Source organism: Hemicordylus capensis, chromosome 1, assembly GCF_027244095.1.
Source record: "Hemicordylus capensis ecotype Gifberg chromosome 1, rHemCap1.1.pri, whole genome shotgun sequence".
Lineage (NCBI taxonomy): Eukaryota > Metazoa > Chordata > Lepidosauria > Squamata > Cordylidae > Hemicordylus > Hemicordylus capensis.
This window is the reverse complement of record NC_069657.1, coordinates 337,722,572-337,736,453: the sequence shown is the minus strand read 5'-3', so window position 1 is coordinate 337,736,453 and position 13,882 is coordinate 337,722,572. Positions and strand designations below refer to the sequence as shown.

Genomic DNA, 13,882 nt, shown 5'->3' with positions numbered 1-13,882 from the left:
ATACAAAAACATTTACAGATGCAGAAATCACAGCTCATAACAACTATATAAGGGCTATGCCTTACTTTGAATGGCCTCTTGTGCCCAGACGCCTTGTGGTGAGAAGAGGAAATTTCTGTCGAATAGTCTAAAGTGAGAAGTCAACTATTAAATGTCTAGAATGAGCAAGCTGAAAAGGCAATACTGACCAAGGGACAAGCCATTATGTCTCTGCATTAGAACACAGATTGCCCAAACACCTCTCATCATCACAGTTATCCCTCAGCATCCTTGTAGACATATACCAATCTGTTTGTAGCATATCATACCAATTAATCCAAAAAGCTCATTTTTCTGAACATCTAGGGAGATATCTCATATGGAAAAACAGATGTGCAGATAAAATGAGAAACTCCAAAGGGTTAGATCAGTACACCATACCATACCTATAGTGTGCCTGTCTGACATTTGGGAATGTCAATGCCCCCATTTTATCTGTGCTTATGTTTTGCCAATTATATCAGAGACCTTCCTGACTGCTCAGAAAAATGAAGCTACGTTGGATACATGGGCCAACATGATGTGCAGCATTAAGTCACTGCAATGCTGTTCCCTGGGGCTGCTGTGGACTCACAAGCAACCAGCCGTTGTGCAAGCAAGGCTATCACAGATTTCCCCCATTCCATGGGAAACTGTGAGTTAGTGCCGCTTGCACCACTGCTGCATTTAAACAGTGCCAGAGCTGCTTCCAAGTCCCCAGCAGCCCTGGGAAAGAGTATTATGATAATGTGATGCTGCACATCATGTTGGCCATGGAATTTAAACGTCATAAATGCTAGACTCTTACAAGTTTAAGTCACATTTAAACCTCCCACAATCTTCATCATGCAGAATCCTGATCTTCTCAACTTTCACCCTCAAGTGCTCTGCATAATCCACTTCCTTATGGCTCATAAAATTTACTATATGATTCAAGAAGTTATTCAGCAGGCTCCATCCAGAAAGTATGAGAGCATATTTGTTAAACCTTGGAGCCCACGACCATCTCTCTTTCCTTCCCAAGGAATGGATTGTGCATGCCTGTGCAGTGTTCAACTGTACGGTGCTTTGTGGAGATACTAAGAGGCGTTTCGATCAGGCAGCCATGATAACATAGGGTTGGTTGGTAATAAGAGGGCATATCTACATCGCAAACCATTGCAACTATAATGGTTTTCGCACAGAATTCTGGGAACTATAGTTTGGTGAGGGAGCAAAGAGCTCCCTGCTAGAGATCCCAGAGCTCCATCACAGAACTATAATTCCCAGGAGCATAAGAAGCTGCCATCTACTATTGGTGTGTCTAGCTCAGTATTGTCTACTCTGACTGGCAATGGCTCTCAAGGATTGTAGGCAGGATTTTTCCTTAGCCCTCCCTAGAGATGCCAGGGATTGAACCTGGAAGAGAGCTGGTCATATGGTAGCAAACATGACTTGTCCCCTTAGCTAAGCAAGGTCTGTCCTGGTTAGGGATGTGCACAAAACCAGTACGCCCGGTTCGGTTCGGATCTGAACTGGGTCCGAACCAGGAAGGGGTGGTTTGGTTTTGGTTTTGTCCGAACCGGTTCGGACCGGTTCGGATCCGAACCGGTTCGGACCGGTTCGGACCAGTTCGGATCGGTTCAGACACCTGAAAATTGGTAGGATGGCAGCTGGCACCCAGGGGTTACTGTCACCCAAACCCCAAAGCAATCGGACACTCGTACGATTTTTGTAATCAATTTTTGAAAATTATTTTTATTTTTTTCTCATAGGATATAATGGGACTCGAACCAGGCCATTATTCCTTATTGTTGAGCACCCATGGGTGCCAACAACCATGCAAACCTTGAAGCAATCAGACACCCCTGATTTTTTATGAATATTTGAAATATTTTTAATCATTTTTCTCATTGAGTATAATGGGACCTAAACCAGTCCATATCCCCTATTGTGGAGCACCTAGGGGCACAAAAGCAGGATGGGTGGTAGACAGACAGGGTTGCCTACCACCCAAAAAATCTCAAGGCAATTGGACACTCCTCTGATTATTGGTGAATTGTTAAAGTATTTTTGAATTCCTCATAGAGAATAATTAGGATTGCAGCAAATGTATAGCTTCACGTCGGGGGTGGGGGGTGGGGAAGGGGTGTCGTAGAGTGCAGTGTGGTGGGTGGTAGTTCCTAGGGTGGGCAAGGAAGCTATCAGAATTATTTGAAAGGAATTGGGCAAAGGGGTGATTTTTGGTTAATTGTTGAAGTTTACGCGTCTTTAAGGTTTTTCCTCATAATAAGTTATAATGGAGCTTTCAGCAGCCCCATAAGTGCACATGGGGGGTGCTGGGGTGGCCCAGAGCGAGTGGTGGTGTAGTGCACATAGGGTGCCAATGAGATTTTCAATGAGACACCATGAATCCACTCTAATATGCTGTCATAGAATCCACACTCAATACCTCAGAAACAAGAGATCCCTGTACCCCATGGGTTAGAAACCCATGGGGGTAGTTGACACCCTATGTGCACTACACCACCACTCGCTCTGGGCCACCCCATCACCCCCCATGTGCACTTATGGGGCTGCTGAAAGCTCCATTATAACTTATTATGAGGAAAAACCTTAAAGACGCGTAAACTTCAACAATTAACCAAAAACCAGCCCTCTGCCCAAATCCTTTGAAAAAATTCAGGTAGCTTCCCTGCCCCTACCCGGCACTACCACCAACCCCACACCGCTCTAGGCTACCCCTTTCCCGCTGACGTGAAGAGATACACCCTTCATTATACCTAACTAGTATTTTTAAGCCCGTTATGATAACGGGCGCTAGCTTTCTATCCCGTCTTTTCTGTCTCTCTCTCTCTCTTTCTGTCTCTTCCCCCACCCCTTGTCCCCTCTCTCTTTTTGTTTTTTGTTTTGTTGTTGTCTCTGTTTTTGTTCTTCCTTATTTTGCTTTTACTTTTTTTGGGGGGGGGTGTGGATGAATAACGGCCAAAATGGCCCATGAGAAGGTGGCCGCCCCCGCCTATCGCCCTCCCGCGCACCCAGCTGCCGGAGCCCACCTTACCCGCTCCAGCCCGAAGGAGAAGAGAGGAACTCGGAAACAGAGCTATTCTCTGTGTTAAGCTGCTGCCTATACTGTCGCAATGGACGCAATAGGCGTCCTTTGCGTCCATAGCGGCAGTTTGAGCAGTGACTTAGCACAGAGAGGAGCTCTGCTCGTGAGCTCCTCTCTTTTCCCTCGGGCTGGAGCGGGTAAGGTGGTCTTCAACAGCTGGGAGGGCGATAGGCGGGGGCGGCAACCTTCTCATGGGCCATTTTGGCCCTTAATCTTTTTTGGGGGGGAGCGGGGAAGGTGATTTTGGGCAGCTGGGAGGGCGGGTGAGCAGGCGGCGGCGGCGGCTGTGAGCGGGCGGGGGCCTCGTTGGCGGCTTCGCCGCCACCTCGCCCAGCTTCATTTTGGGCAGCTGGGAGGGCGGGTGAGCTGGCGGCGGCGACGGCTGTGAGCGGGCGGGGGCCTCGTTGGCGGCTTCGCCGCCACCTCGCCCAGCTTCCCTGTCCCCCATCTCGGTCTTCCCCCGCCGCCATTGCCCTCGCCTTTTTCAGGGCGGCTGCTTCTGGTTGCCTTGGCCTCCTCTCGCCGTGCCGCAGCTCATGGCTGAGGCGGCGGCTCGGCCGCCGCCTCGGCCACTTTCCCCCGCCGCCACACACCGGCTAATGGCCGCCCGTGGCTGTGGGACACTGGTGTCTGAGGTCCTGTGTCCCTTGGGCTCTTCTGGGCCTGCGCTTCGCGCAGGCCCAGAACAGCCCAGGGAGGCAGGGACGCAGATCCCCAACGTTCCAAAGCCACGGCCACTCACTTAGCCTTTTATTATATAGGATGGGGGAAACTTTAAAGACACGTAAACTTCAAAAATCACTTTAAAATCATCCCTCTACCCAAATCCTTTCAAATAATTCTGATAGCTTCCTTGCCCCTACCTGGCACTACCACCAACCCCACACTGCTCTAGGCCACCCCTTTCCCCCTGACGTGAAGCTATACATTTGCTGACACCTCCATGCTTCTTTATGGAGAAAAACCTTAAAGATGCGTAAACTTTAAAAATCACCCCTTTGCCCAATTCCTTTCAAATAATTCTGATAGCTTCTTTGCCCACCCTAGGAACTACCACCCACCACACTGCACTCTACGACACCCCTTTCCCCCCGACGTGAAGCTATACATTTGCTGCAATCCTAATTATTCTCTATGAGGAATTCAAAAATACTTTAACAATTCACCAATAATCAGAGGAGTGTCCAATTGCCTTGAGATTTTTGGGGTGGTAGGCACCCCTGTCTTTCTACCACCCACCCCGCTTTTGTGCCCCTAGGTGCTCCACAATAGGGGATATGGACTGGTTTGGGTCCCATTATACTCTATGAGAAAAATTAAAAATATTTCAAATATTCATAAAAAAATCATAGGGGTGTCTGATTGCTTCAGGGTTTGCATTGTTGTTGGTACCCATGGGTACTCCACAATAAGGAATAATGGCCTGGTTCGAGTCCCATTATATCCTATGAGAAAAAAATAAAAATAATTTTCAAAAATTCATAAAAAATCGTACAAGTGTCCTATTGCTTTGGGGTTTGGAAGACAGGTACCCCTGGGTGCCAGCTACTATCCTACCAATTTTCAGGTGTCCGAACTGATCCAAACTGGTCCAAACCAGTCCAAACCGAACCACCCCCAGGGTGGTTCCAAACCGGTTCGCACATCCCTAGTCCTGGTTGCGTATGAAAGGGAGACTAGAAGTGTGAGCACTGTTAGATATTCCCCTTAGGGGATGGAGCCACTCTGGGAAGTGCATCTAGTTTCCATGTTCCCTCCCTGGCATCTCCTAGGTAGGGCTGAGAGAGATTCCTGCCTGCACCCTTGGAGAAGCCGCTGCCAGTCTGTGTAGATGATAATGAGCTAGATGAACCTATGGTCTGACTCAGTATATGGCAGCTTCCTATGTCCCTATGACCTTCTGCCTTCTAGGCAGATGTCCTACCACTGAGCTACAGCCCCATCCCACTGCTTCATCCCTCCCTGGAGAGAAGGAATGGTTATTACACCAGTTTAAATCTCTACTGTCCAAGGATTCAAGTCCCCCCCCCATACATGATATTTAAATTATTTTTCCCCATGTTCCACATTATGTAATTTGAATGTAAAACCTGCATTTAAAAATGATCCTCTTCCACTTTCTGTTAGCACGTTGGCAACTGGTTTATTTCTGTAAGCACATTAACAACAGCCCTAACAACACAAATGGCACACGAGAGGCTCAAAGGCACTTTAGCAGCACATGTGAAATATCTCTGGAACAACTGGCAAGAGAATTACACCAGATTAGTAGCCAGGCGGTTACCCCAAAGCCACACAGGTATGACCCTTTGGTTTTAAAATATGGAGATCAACATGGCGAACCAATTTATTTAATAATTGATTGAGATCAGCAGCCCTGAAATTAAAATGATCATGTATGTTGATGTAGAGTTGTTTCCAGCAATGATTTAAATAATCGGGTTTAAACTCACTCCTTGGCATTGACCTGTGCACCTGGGCACCTCAGGGTGACCAAGTCTCTGCAGATCCTGGAACACAGTGGCAAGAGCAGAGCAAATACTGCAGCCAGATTAAGCACAGCTGCTAATAGACAAAGATAATCTTACTGATGGCAAAGCTTGGAGGAAGAAATTACACATTTCTAAAAAATATTGTTTTAAGGTTAATTCTTTCCTCTTGGTGCTGAGGCCATTTAATCATAGGGAGATGTGAACCCTAACATTTCATTAAACTAATGTACTTGAGCTCAACAGCGCACCTAGAAGAGATCACGGGTGTTTTAAAAAGCCGATCTCTGAAGCTTTCTTAGTATTTAGTTTCACTCGTTCCTGGTAGTTTGGATTTAATTTGGGAAGCCCACCTCTCACCTTGATTAAATGATTTCAGCATTTAAGCGTGGGTGGATGTTTCGGGGGAAGAAAAGATCACTAGGTAATCTTATCCGTTCAAAATTCTTTCTTCATTAACTGCTCCCTGTTCTCACAGTAGTTATTATAGACGTTACATTCCTTTCAGCTTTGCTGACTTCAGCGCTCACTTTCCTACAGTCTGTGCCTCTTCAGGTGAAGGATCCCATCTCCACTATTGCAAAGCCATGGCTTTTACTGCTATCCCCTCTGGATTCTATCCTGCAAAACAAAAGAACTTCCTACTGGAGGTTGGACTTGAAATAGCCTTTTGGTTGCCCACTGAAGGTTTGCTCAGTCTTGTTTGAATGGCAGTGCCCAGCAGTTCAAAGTATAAGACTTCTGAGAGTCATTTTTACTCTGGGGGAAGTAGTGTTCTTTGTTTTCAAAAATGAAAAATAAATGTATTGTTTACCTTTCCAAATGTTGCAGCACAGGCAGGTTCAAGCTTCTCTTTCCTGCAGAAGTCCAGGTAATGTGCATAAAGGATGCACCTTGGCAAACAAACCCCTTCGCATACAATATAATTCTCTTCCAGCCTGCGGATGAAAAAGACTCAACAACATGAAGCCAGAAGTGCTTCATCCTAATGTCTCCAGTCCTTCTTTTTCTCACTGCCAGGGTTACATTTTTAATTAAGGCTCTCTTTCCCTTTGCTCTGTATAGTACCACTGGTAAGCTAAAGCATGGTTTTATTTCAATCATTTTCCAGTGCTCCAGAATCCAAGGTGGCACTTTGTTTGGGAATTCTACTGAAATCATGCTCTATTTTCCCCTCATGGCTGAGATGATTCAGAAATATGTGTGCCAATGCAGTGGAGAGCCAGTCAGGGGTGTAGCTATAATTGAACGAAAGGGTTCAAAGAACACGGGCCCCCAGCTCCAGAGGGCCCTCCAGCTGCATCCCTCCCTGTTTTCTTCATTATCTCCCTCAGTCTGGGGGGTTGCCAGAAAGAGGGATGAACACAGGCCCCCTCTCCCCTAGCTACGCCCCTTGAGCCAGTCTTGCAGTACCAAGCATGAATTGTCCCCATTGCGAAGCAGGATTTGCCTCAGTTGGCATTTGGTTGGGTGACAAACATGCAAGCACTGTCTTATGTCAGATATTGCCCTTAGGGGGATGGGAATCAGTGGTAGAACATCTGCCTTGCATACAGAAGGTTCCAGGTTCAACCCCTGGATTTCAAGGGAGAGTCTCCTGCCTGAAACCTGGGAGAGCCACTGCCAGTCAGTGTAGACCAGGGATTCTCAACATTGGGTCTCCAGATGTTATTGGACTTCAACTCCCATAATCCCCCTCCCCAGTGGCCTTTGGTTGGGGATTATGGGAGTTGAAGTCTAATAACATCTGGGGACCCAACGTTGAGAATCCCTGGTGTAGACAATACCAAGCTAGATGGACCAGTGGTCTGGCTCGGTACAAGGCAGCATGTTAAGTTCCAGTTGATGCACCCAAGTTTATCTGGTCATTCATCCAGTCACTGGCATTGCTGAATCTAGAGCAGGGCTCCACCACTTTGACCTTCCAACCCTAACTACAGCTCTCTTCATTCCCAGCCACAGTGGCCAATACACAGTCCAACATCTCAAGGAGGGCCGAAGTAGTGCAGCCGTGATCTAGAGCCACATCTCATCGTCCACTGAGGCTAATGAGATAGTGGGAGGGAAAGGGGAGAATCAGATTAGGTCCAGGTGCTGAGGAAGGAAGGCTTAGCACTTCTCTCCAAACTATTTTCCTGATCTAAATGGTCCCCTTAAGCTACTAATTGCCCAGAGAGGGAAAGCAGGCAAGTACTCTTCTGCAGGGAGAGGTGCCACAGGAAAATGACCCAATAAATCCCGGTGTGCGCGCGCACTGTTACTTGCATGCACACAGTGCACTTTACTTCACAGGGGGACATGGGTTGCAGGGCAGAGTGTCAATCTTCAGCCATCCCAAATCTCCTGAACTGAATGTTTTGTATATGCTATAATTACAATTCTATTGTTTAATTAAGAGTAGTTATATACAATGCTTTTCAGCAAAGTGTTCTCAAAGCAGTTCCCTGTCCCCAAAGGGCTCACTATCTTAAAAACAGACACAAGAAAGACAGCAGTAACAGTCACTGGAGGAGGGACACTATGTTGGGTTGAATAAGGACAGCAGTCCCCCCACCCTACTAAATGGCAAGCCAGCATAGCATAGTGGTTAGTGTTGGACTAGGACTGGGATGACCCGGGTTTGAATCCCCATTCAACCATGAGACTCACTGGTTGACTCTGGGCCAGTCATGTATCTCTCAGCCTAACTTACCTCACAGGGTTCTTGTGAGGATAAAAATAACCATGTACCTCTGAGCTCCTTGGAGGAAGAGTGGGATATAAATGTAGAACAAATATATAAATATAAGAGAGCCACTACTTTAGAAAGTACCACATGGCCCAATTAGCAAGGCTAATATCAATGATTATGCATAGTTTTGCAGGCTTTTGTAGCAAAATTATGAATCGGAGCTGAAGATCTACTAAACCTAGAACTCTGAGACTGGCCATTTTTGTTTAGCAGACTGATTCCAGAGTGGCTAACATTAGTCTACTTCAGACAATGGTCCGATCTGTCCTTTCCACCACACAATTAGGGATGTGAACACACACGCCACCTGCATGCCATTTTTCTTTTCATAATCACATGGCGCAGGGGCAGTGTGCCCAGCTACACTGAAGTAATGTTTAAATTGCATGTGAGGAATAGTTTTAACAAGCCTCTCACCAAGTGATTATGAAAAGGTGGGCAGAATGCCAGAGTGTGACATACACATGCCCATCCTTAACTGCATGGTGAAAGGGCCAGCTGGACATAGCACCCAAACTGGCCCATTTATAATTATTATTTAGGGTTGTTATAGGAGGCTTTTCAACAGAAAATGTCCCAAAGCAGTTGAAATGGCAAAAGGAAGAAAGGAAATGGTTTCCTGCCCCAAAGCATCTCACAATCTAAACATACAAGGGAGGCATCAATTAACAGCCACTGGCAAAAACACTCTGCTGAATTGCATAGGAGCAGTTGCTCTCCCCTTGCTAAATGTAAGAGAGCCACCCTTTAAAAGCCACCTAATGGCGCAGTGGGGAAATGACTTGACTAGCAAGCCAGAGGTTGCCGGTTTGAATCCTCGCTGGTATGGAGAGGAGAGTTGGTCTTGCGGTAGCAAGCATGGTGTCCCCTTAGCTAAGCAGGGTCCACCCTGGTTGCATATCAATGGGAGACTACAAGTGTGAGCACTGTAAGATATTTCCCTTAGGGGGTGGAGCCACTTTGGGAAGAGCAGAAGGCTCCAAGTTACCTCCCTGACATCTCCAAGATAGGGCTGGGAGAGATTCCTGCCTGCAACCTTGGAGAAGCCGCTGCCAGACTGTGTAGACAATGCTGAGCTAGATGGACCTATGATCTGACTCAGTATATGGCAGCTTCCTATGTTCCTATGTTCCCCAGACTATGGGAAAAAACCTATATCGGGCAGCAGCGATATAGGAAGCTGCTGAAAGGCATCATCTCACACTGCACGGGAGGAGGCAATGGTAAACCCCTCCCATATTCTACCAAACACAACCACAGGGTTCTGTGGGCACCAGGTGTCAACACTGACTCGACGGCACACTTTCAAATTTAAAAGGTGCCCCTTTGCCCAGTTAACAGGGGCTATATTAATTTAAGACCTAGTCAACAACAAGCTACTTCGAACAGGTGGTAAGGGGTAGAAGACCATGTCCCAACTTTCATTGCCTAAAGTGGTTTTTATTTTTTATTTTTGTCATACTTGCCACCTGTCTATGACTGTCTATCTTTCCTCTCTAGGTTGGTACTGGGGAGGAGTAAATGGTATCTCTCAGTGAGCTGGAGCTGACCCAGAGGCCTCCAGCTGCTTATACTGTAGAGTTACCAAACAGATTGACCCCTCTGTCTTTGCCTTCAGACACACCATTCACTGACACACATGGAGGAGGAAGCGGAATCACATCCACCCAAAGGTAAGAGCAGGGCTCCATGCACATATATTTGTACACATGAGTGGATCCCTCCACATAGGGGTCCTGATCATGTGGAAGAGCATACATGCATGCAGTTTTATGCCTCCCCCCTGCACACCTTCTGCTAAATGTGTAGAGGTCATGGGCAGGATCACAGGCACAAGCCCCACCACCACCACACAGTCAGTGAATGTGGTTTTGAATATGAAAACAAACTATTGTGATGTCACGTGTTGGTTAAAAAAGAAGAACATCTACAAATGCATGGCTTGATTACATACAGCATAATGAGCAATTGATCTTAAAAATTCAGAGGTCATGATACTGTACTGAAACTATGACAGATGTTACTTATACAAGGCAACAGAAACCCATCATGCAAAAGAATAACACCCTTTCTGACCAGTGTACAAATGAGATGGCTGTGTTTTTGCACTGGTATCCTTTTAGAAATTTGAATCAAATAGTCAAATGTAAAGCTCTGGTAGATCAATGCACTTATGGTCGATTTCACACACTAAATTGTAATAGTGGCTAAATACTTACACTCCTTGGAGGAAGAGCGGGATATAAATGTAAAAATAAAACAAAACAAAAAAGTATAAATGCTCTGTCCTGTAAATTCTAACTACTGATTTGTGCCACTAGGACAAATTTGATACAACATTCTCAAGGGAAGTGTTATATTATGTAGTTTTCCCTTGTGCTAAAATTGTATTTCTTAGCATACTTTCTCTCTGCCCATGGAAATAAAGGAAAAGAAATAAGACTGTGTAGCAGGAAAAGGATGTACTGACTCTGCACTCTTAGATGGCTAATAAGCTTACCATTGCAAGGTGAGCTGTGTCTGTTTCTTTTTATCCTTCATAATCTGAGTGATGGTTTTCTTTGGAGACAAGTGTTTGTTCAGAGATTTTATCTTACTCTCGTGAGTCTCTCCATCCTCCTCTTCTGAGGAAAGGGGTTCGCTGCCAAAATGAATTTCTGAGTGCAGGGGTTTTAAAAAGAAAAGACAATAAATCAAAGTGAACTGTGGAGTGCTGAGGGTCCGTCCCCCCCACCCACCCCCCACTAGATTTCTACCTGGAAGTGTACATACAGTTTCAGGATTGGATTTCTTTGCCATTCAAATCACAGAACTATGAACAGAAGAAATATGAAGAGCACTATATACAACCTTCTGCACCGAAATATATATTTACACAGACAAAAGTCAACCCAATGAAAGATTGCCTTGCCTATATTGTGTGTGTGTGAGAGAGAAAGAGAGGTGGGGGGGGGAGAAATAAAAGTATCTGATGAAAAGGGCATTTTAGCTATAGTGAATAGAGGAATACTATTGTAGGCAGCAGAAGCTATTTATATCTCACAGACATCGATAGATTATAGAATTATGTGTATCCCACTTAAGTAAACCTACACCAGCAGAAATTAATCCAGTAAACAATGTAATCTAGTAAAAAATATCACCTTACCTGTTTTGGATCTATTGATATAAATTTTGAATGAGCATTGAATGAATGCCTAATGCAAAATTGTGTGCAAATTTGTATATGCCTGCAGCAGCAAACATTTCACCTTAGTGCCAATGAGAATTTTTTTTCTTGACAAATAGTAGATGCAGGGGAGAGTGGTCTGTATCAGGACCACAGTGCGGCCATTGAATTCCTAATCAAATCATAGCAGAAGTGCTAAGCAAGTGCTTCCTGTAATGTGTAAGAAATACCATTTAATGTGTCTGTATAACAGACAGGCAGAGCAGTTGCTGAATCTGTCTGCCTATTATACACTGTTCTGTGTAACTCTTAACCTTGCTAAGAAGCTCTATTGAAGTCAGGCTTGCACCCCAGTTACTGAGTTCAATGGTGAATACATATTGTTGTGTTTAGGATAGATAATGAAGAAGTTGAAAACCTGAATACTTTTGCTTTAGCAGTCCAATACAAATATAACTATAGATAATATCGTTTTTCCACCTCCAGCGGTCAGATCTGGGGGAAACGTTGCATTATGTAGGACTTCCATCTTGTGCTTTGTTTTAATAGCCAGGATAGGTGAGCTCTCTGTTGGATCTTTTCCGGCTGCAATTAATTATTTGGAGTGAGTCGCTCCCTTTCAAAACAATATGGGACCAACTTTGGAGCCAAGATCGGTGTTTTAAAGTGTAGTACCAGAGACGGAAAAGCGCTACAGCTCTCTATGCAGAAACAGAGCCAGGGGCACTCAACGCCGCCGGCATGTGTTTGCAATGCCAAGTCTTCTTAAGCCTGAGACAGCGAGAGCAGGTGTCGGCGGCGCACGATGCCTCTCGCTGGCCACTGCGTAACTACAACGTGTCCCCACATATTGGGGGGGGGGAGGGTGTTGGCGCGCGCGGGGTGGGGGGCGGGAGCTTTCCGATTCGAGAGCGCGGCTTCGCCGGACAACCTTGGGCGATTCGTCCTCCTGGCATCTCTCTTTCTAGAAGTTATGCCAAGATGCGCAGGGATTCAAGCCAAGGACGGCAGGTGGGACCTGTTGGACGCAGCCAGAGTAGCGCGCCCCAGCCGCGACTTCGAGCGGCCCCTGAATGCTGCTGAGGTCCGTCCGGTCCCCGGAGTGCGTCCGAGCGCGCTTCTCTTTCTCCCCGCCACCTGCCGCCGCAGCCTCACCTGCCTTGATCCCCGCGCGGAGCGCCAGCTCCTCGTCGCCGCAGTGCAGCGGGTCGGCCTGGGGCAGCCCCTCCCTGGGCGAAGCCACCAGCAAGCCCCTGGCCAGCAGCTCGACGTAGCTCTCCTCCTGGGGCTGCTGCTGGCCTTGTGCAAAGGCGCCTTCGCCCCTGGCTGGGAATTTGGCCATCTTCAGGGCTCTGTCTCTTCCCCGTCCATGGAGCTGCGGAGGCGCCTACCGAGGCGAGGAGGGGACACCCCCAGGCCACCTCCCCGCTCCGCGTTCAAGGCGGAGATCCCGCGGCGGACAGCCGAAGAAGCCTTGGCTCTGGGCGCCACATGCAGAGCCCAAGGCTCCGGCGACTTTTAAAGCGCGCTCCACCCAGGCAGGCAGGACAGGCGGAGGAAGAGGAGGTCGTTCACTAGCGATCGTTCACAAGCGATCGCCCCCTAAATCACTGCGCTTGACTCCCCTACCGACCTCCCAGGCAGAAGAATCCCAGCCCACTCGTCACTGCCCGTAATGGGGCTGCCAAACGAGACCTCCGCCTTCCCCGTGGGCGGGTCCCTACTACCTGTGGCTTTTGGAAACGCCATTGGCAGGACGCAGCTCCAAGCTCCGTTTTCCATCCGGGCTCAGCATCCTAGAGGGTGGAAGGTCCTAACAAAAATGAGAGCTTTCCTGAGCATGTACAGAGTGGCGTTCTGCAAGGACAAAAGTCGCCCTGGCACTAAGGTATATCCGGTATTAAGAAGGACAGCTTCCTTCTAAGCCTAGAGGGAAGAATGTACAGACATGAACCCAGGCACCTTTCTTTTTAAATGTCGTCTAATTAATTATAGAGCATCCCTTGACACTGGCGTTTTGATAGAAGGAGGGAGGACAACCCCCCAACATATTTACCTTAGGCAAACCCACCCCCCACAACACTGCTTCAGTTCAGACAAAGTGAGCCATACTAACCAGCTGCGTGATATTCACTGCCAATTCAAACATGGGGGGGGGGGCAGGAGTCATATAGTTCATCTTGGACTGTACCATTTCAGTCTGTTAGTGAGGGGTCATTTGTCTGAGAGTACTAAACTCCAGGGGTGTCACTATAATTTAGCATATGTGTTCAAAGAACCTGGGCCCCCAATTTCTGAGGGGCCCTCAGCTCCACCCCTCCCTATTTTCTTCATTATCTCCCTCATTCGGAGGGTTTACCAGGGATCATAGAACAAATCAATCC

At 47.0% G+C, this 13,882-nt stretch overlaps 1 protein-coding gene across 1 annotated transcript in view; it reads right to left on the bottom strand.

The window, feature by feature from the left end:
• RFX6 (regulatory factor X6) overlaps positions 1–13,882 on the bottom strand; it is a 112,923-nt gene that overhangs the window by 59,566 nt on the left and 39,475 nt on the right. The window contains exons 3-5 of the mRNA XM_053273711.1: positions 10,830–10,986; positions 6,413–6,536; positions 66–127 (exon numbers count right to left, since the gene is read on the bottom strand). Of these exons, the coding sequence (XP_053129686.1) occupies positions 66–127; positions 6,413–6,536; positions 10,830–10,870 (227 nt within the window). The 5' untranslated portion in view covers positions 10,871–10,986. The remainder of the gene's footprint in view (positions 1–65; positions 128–6,412; positions 6,537–10,829; positions 10,987–13,882) is intronic.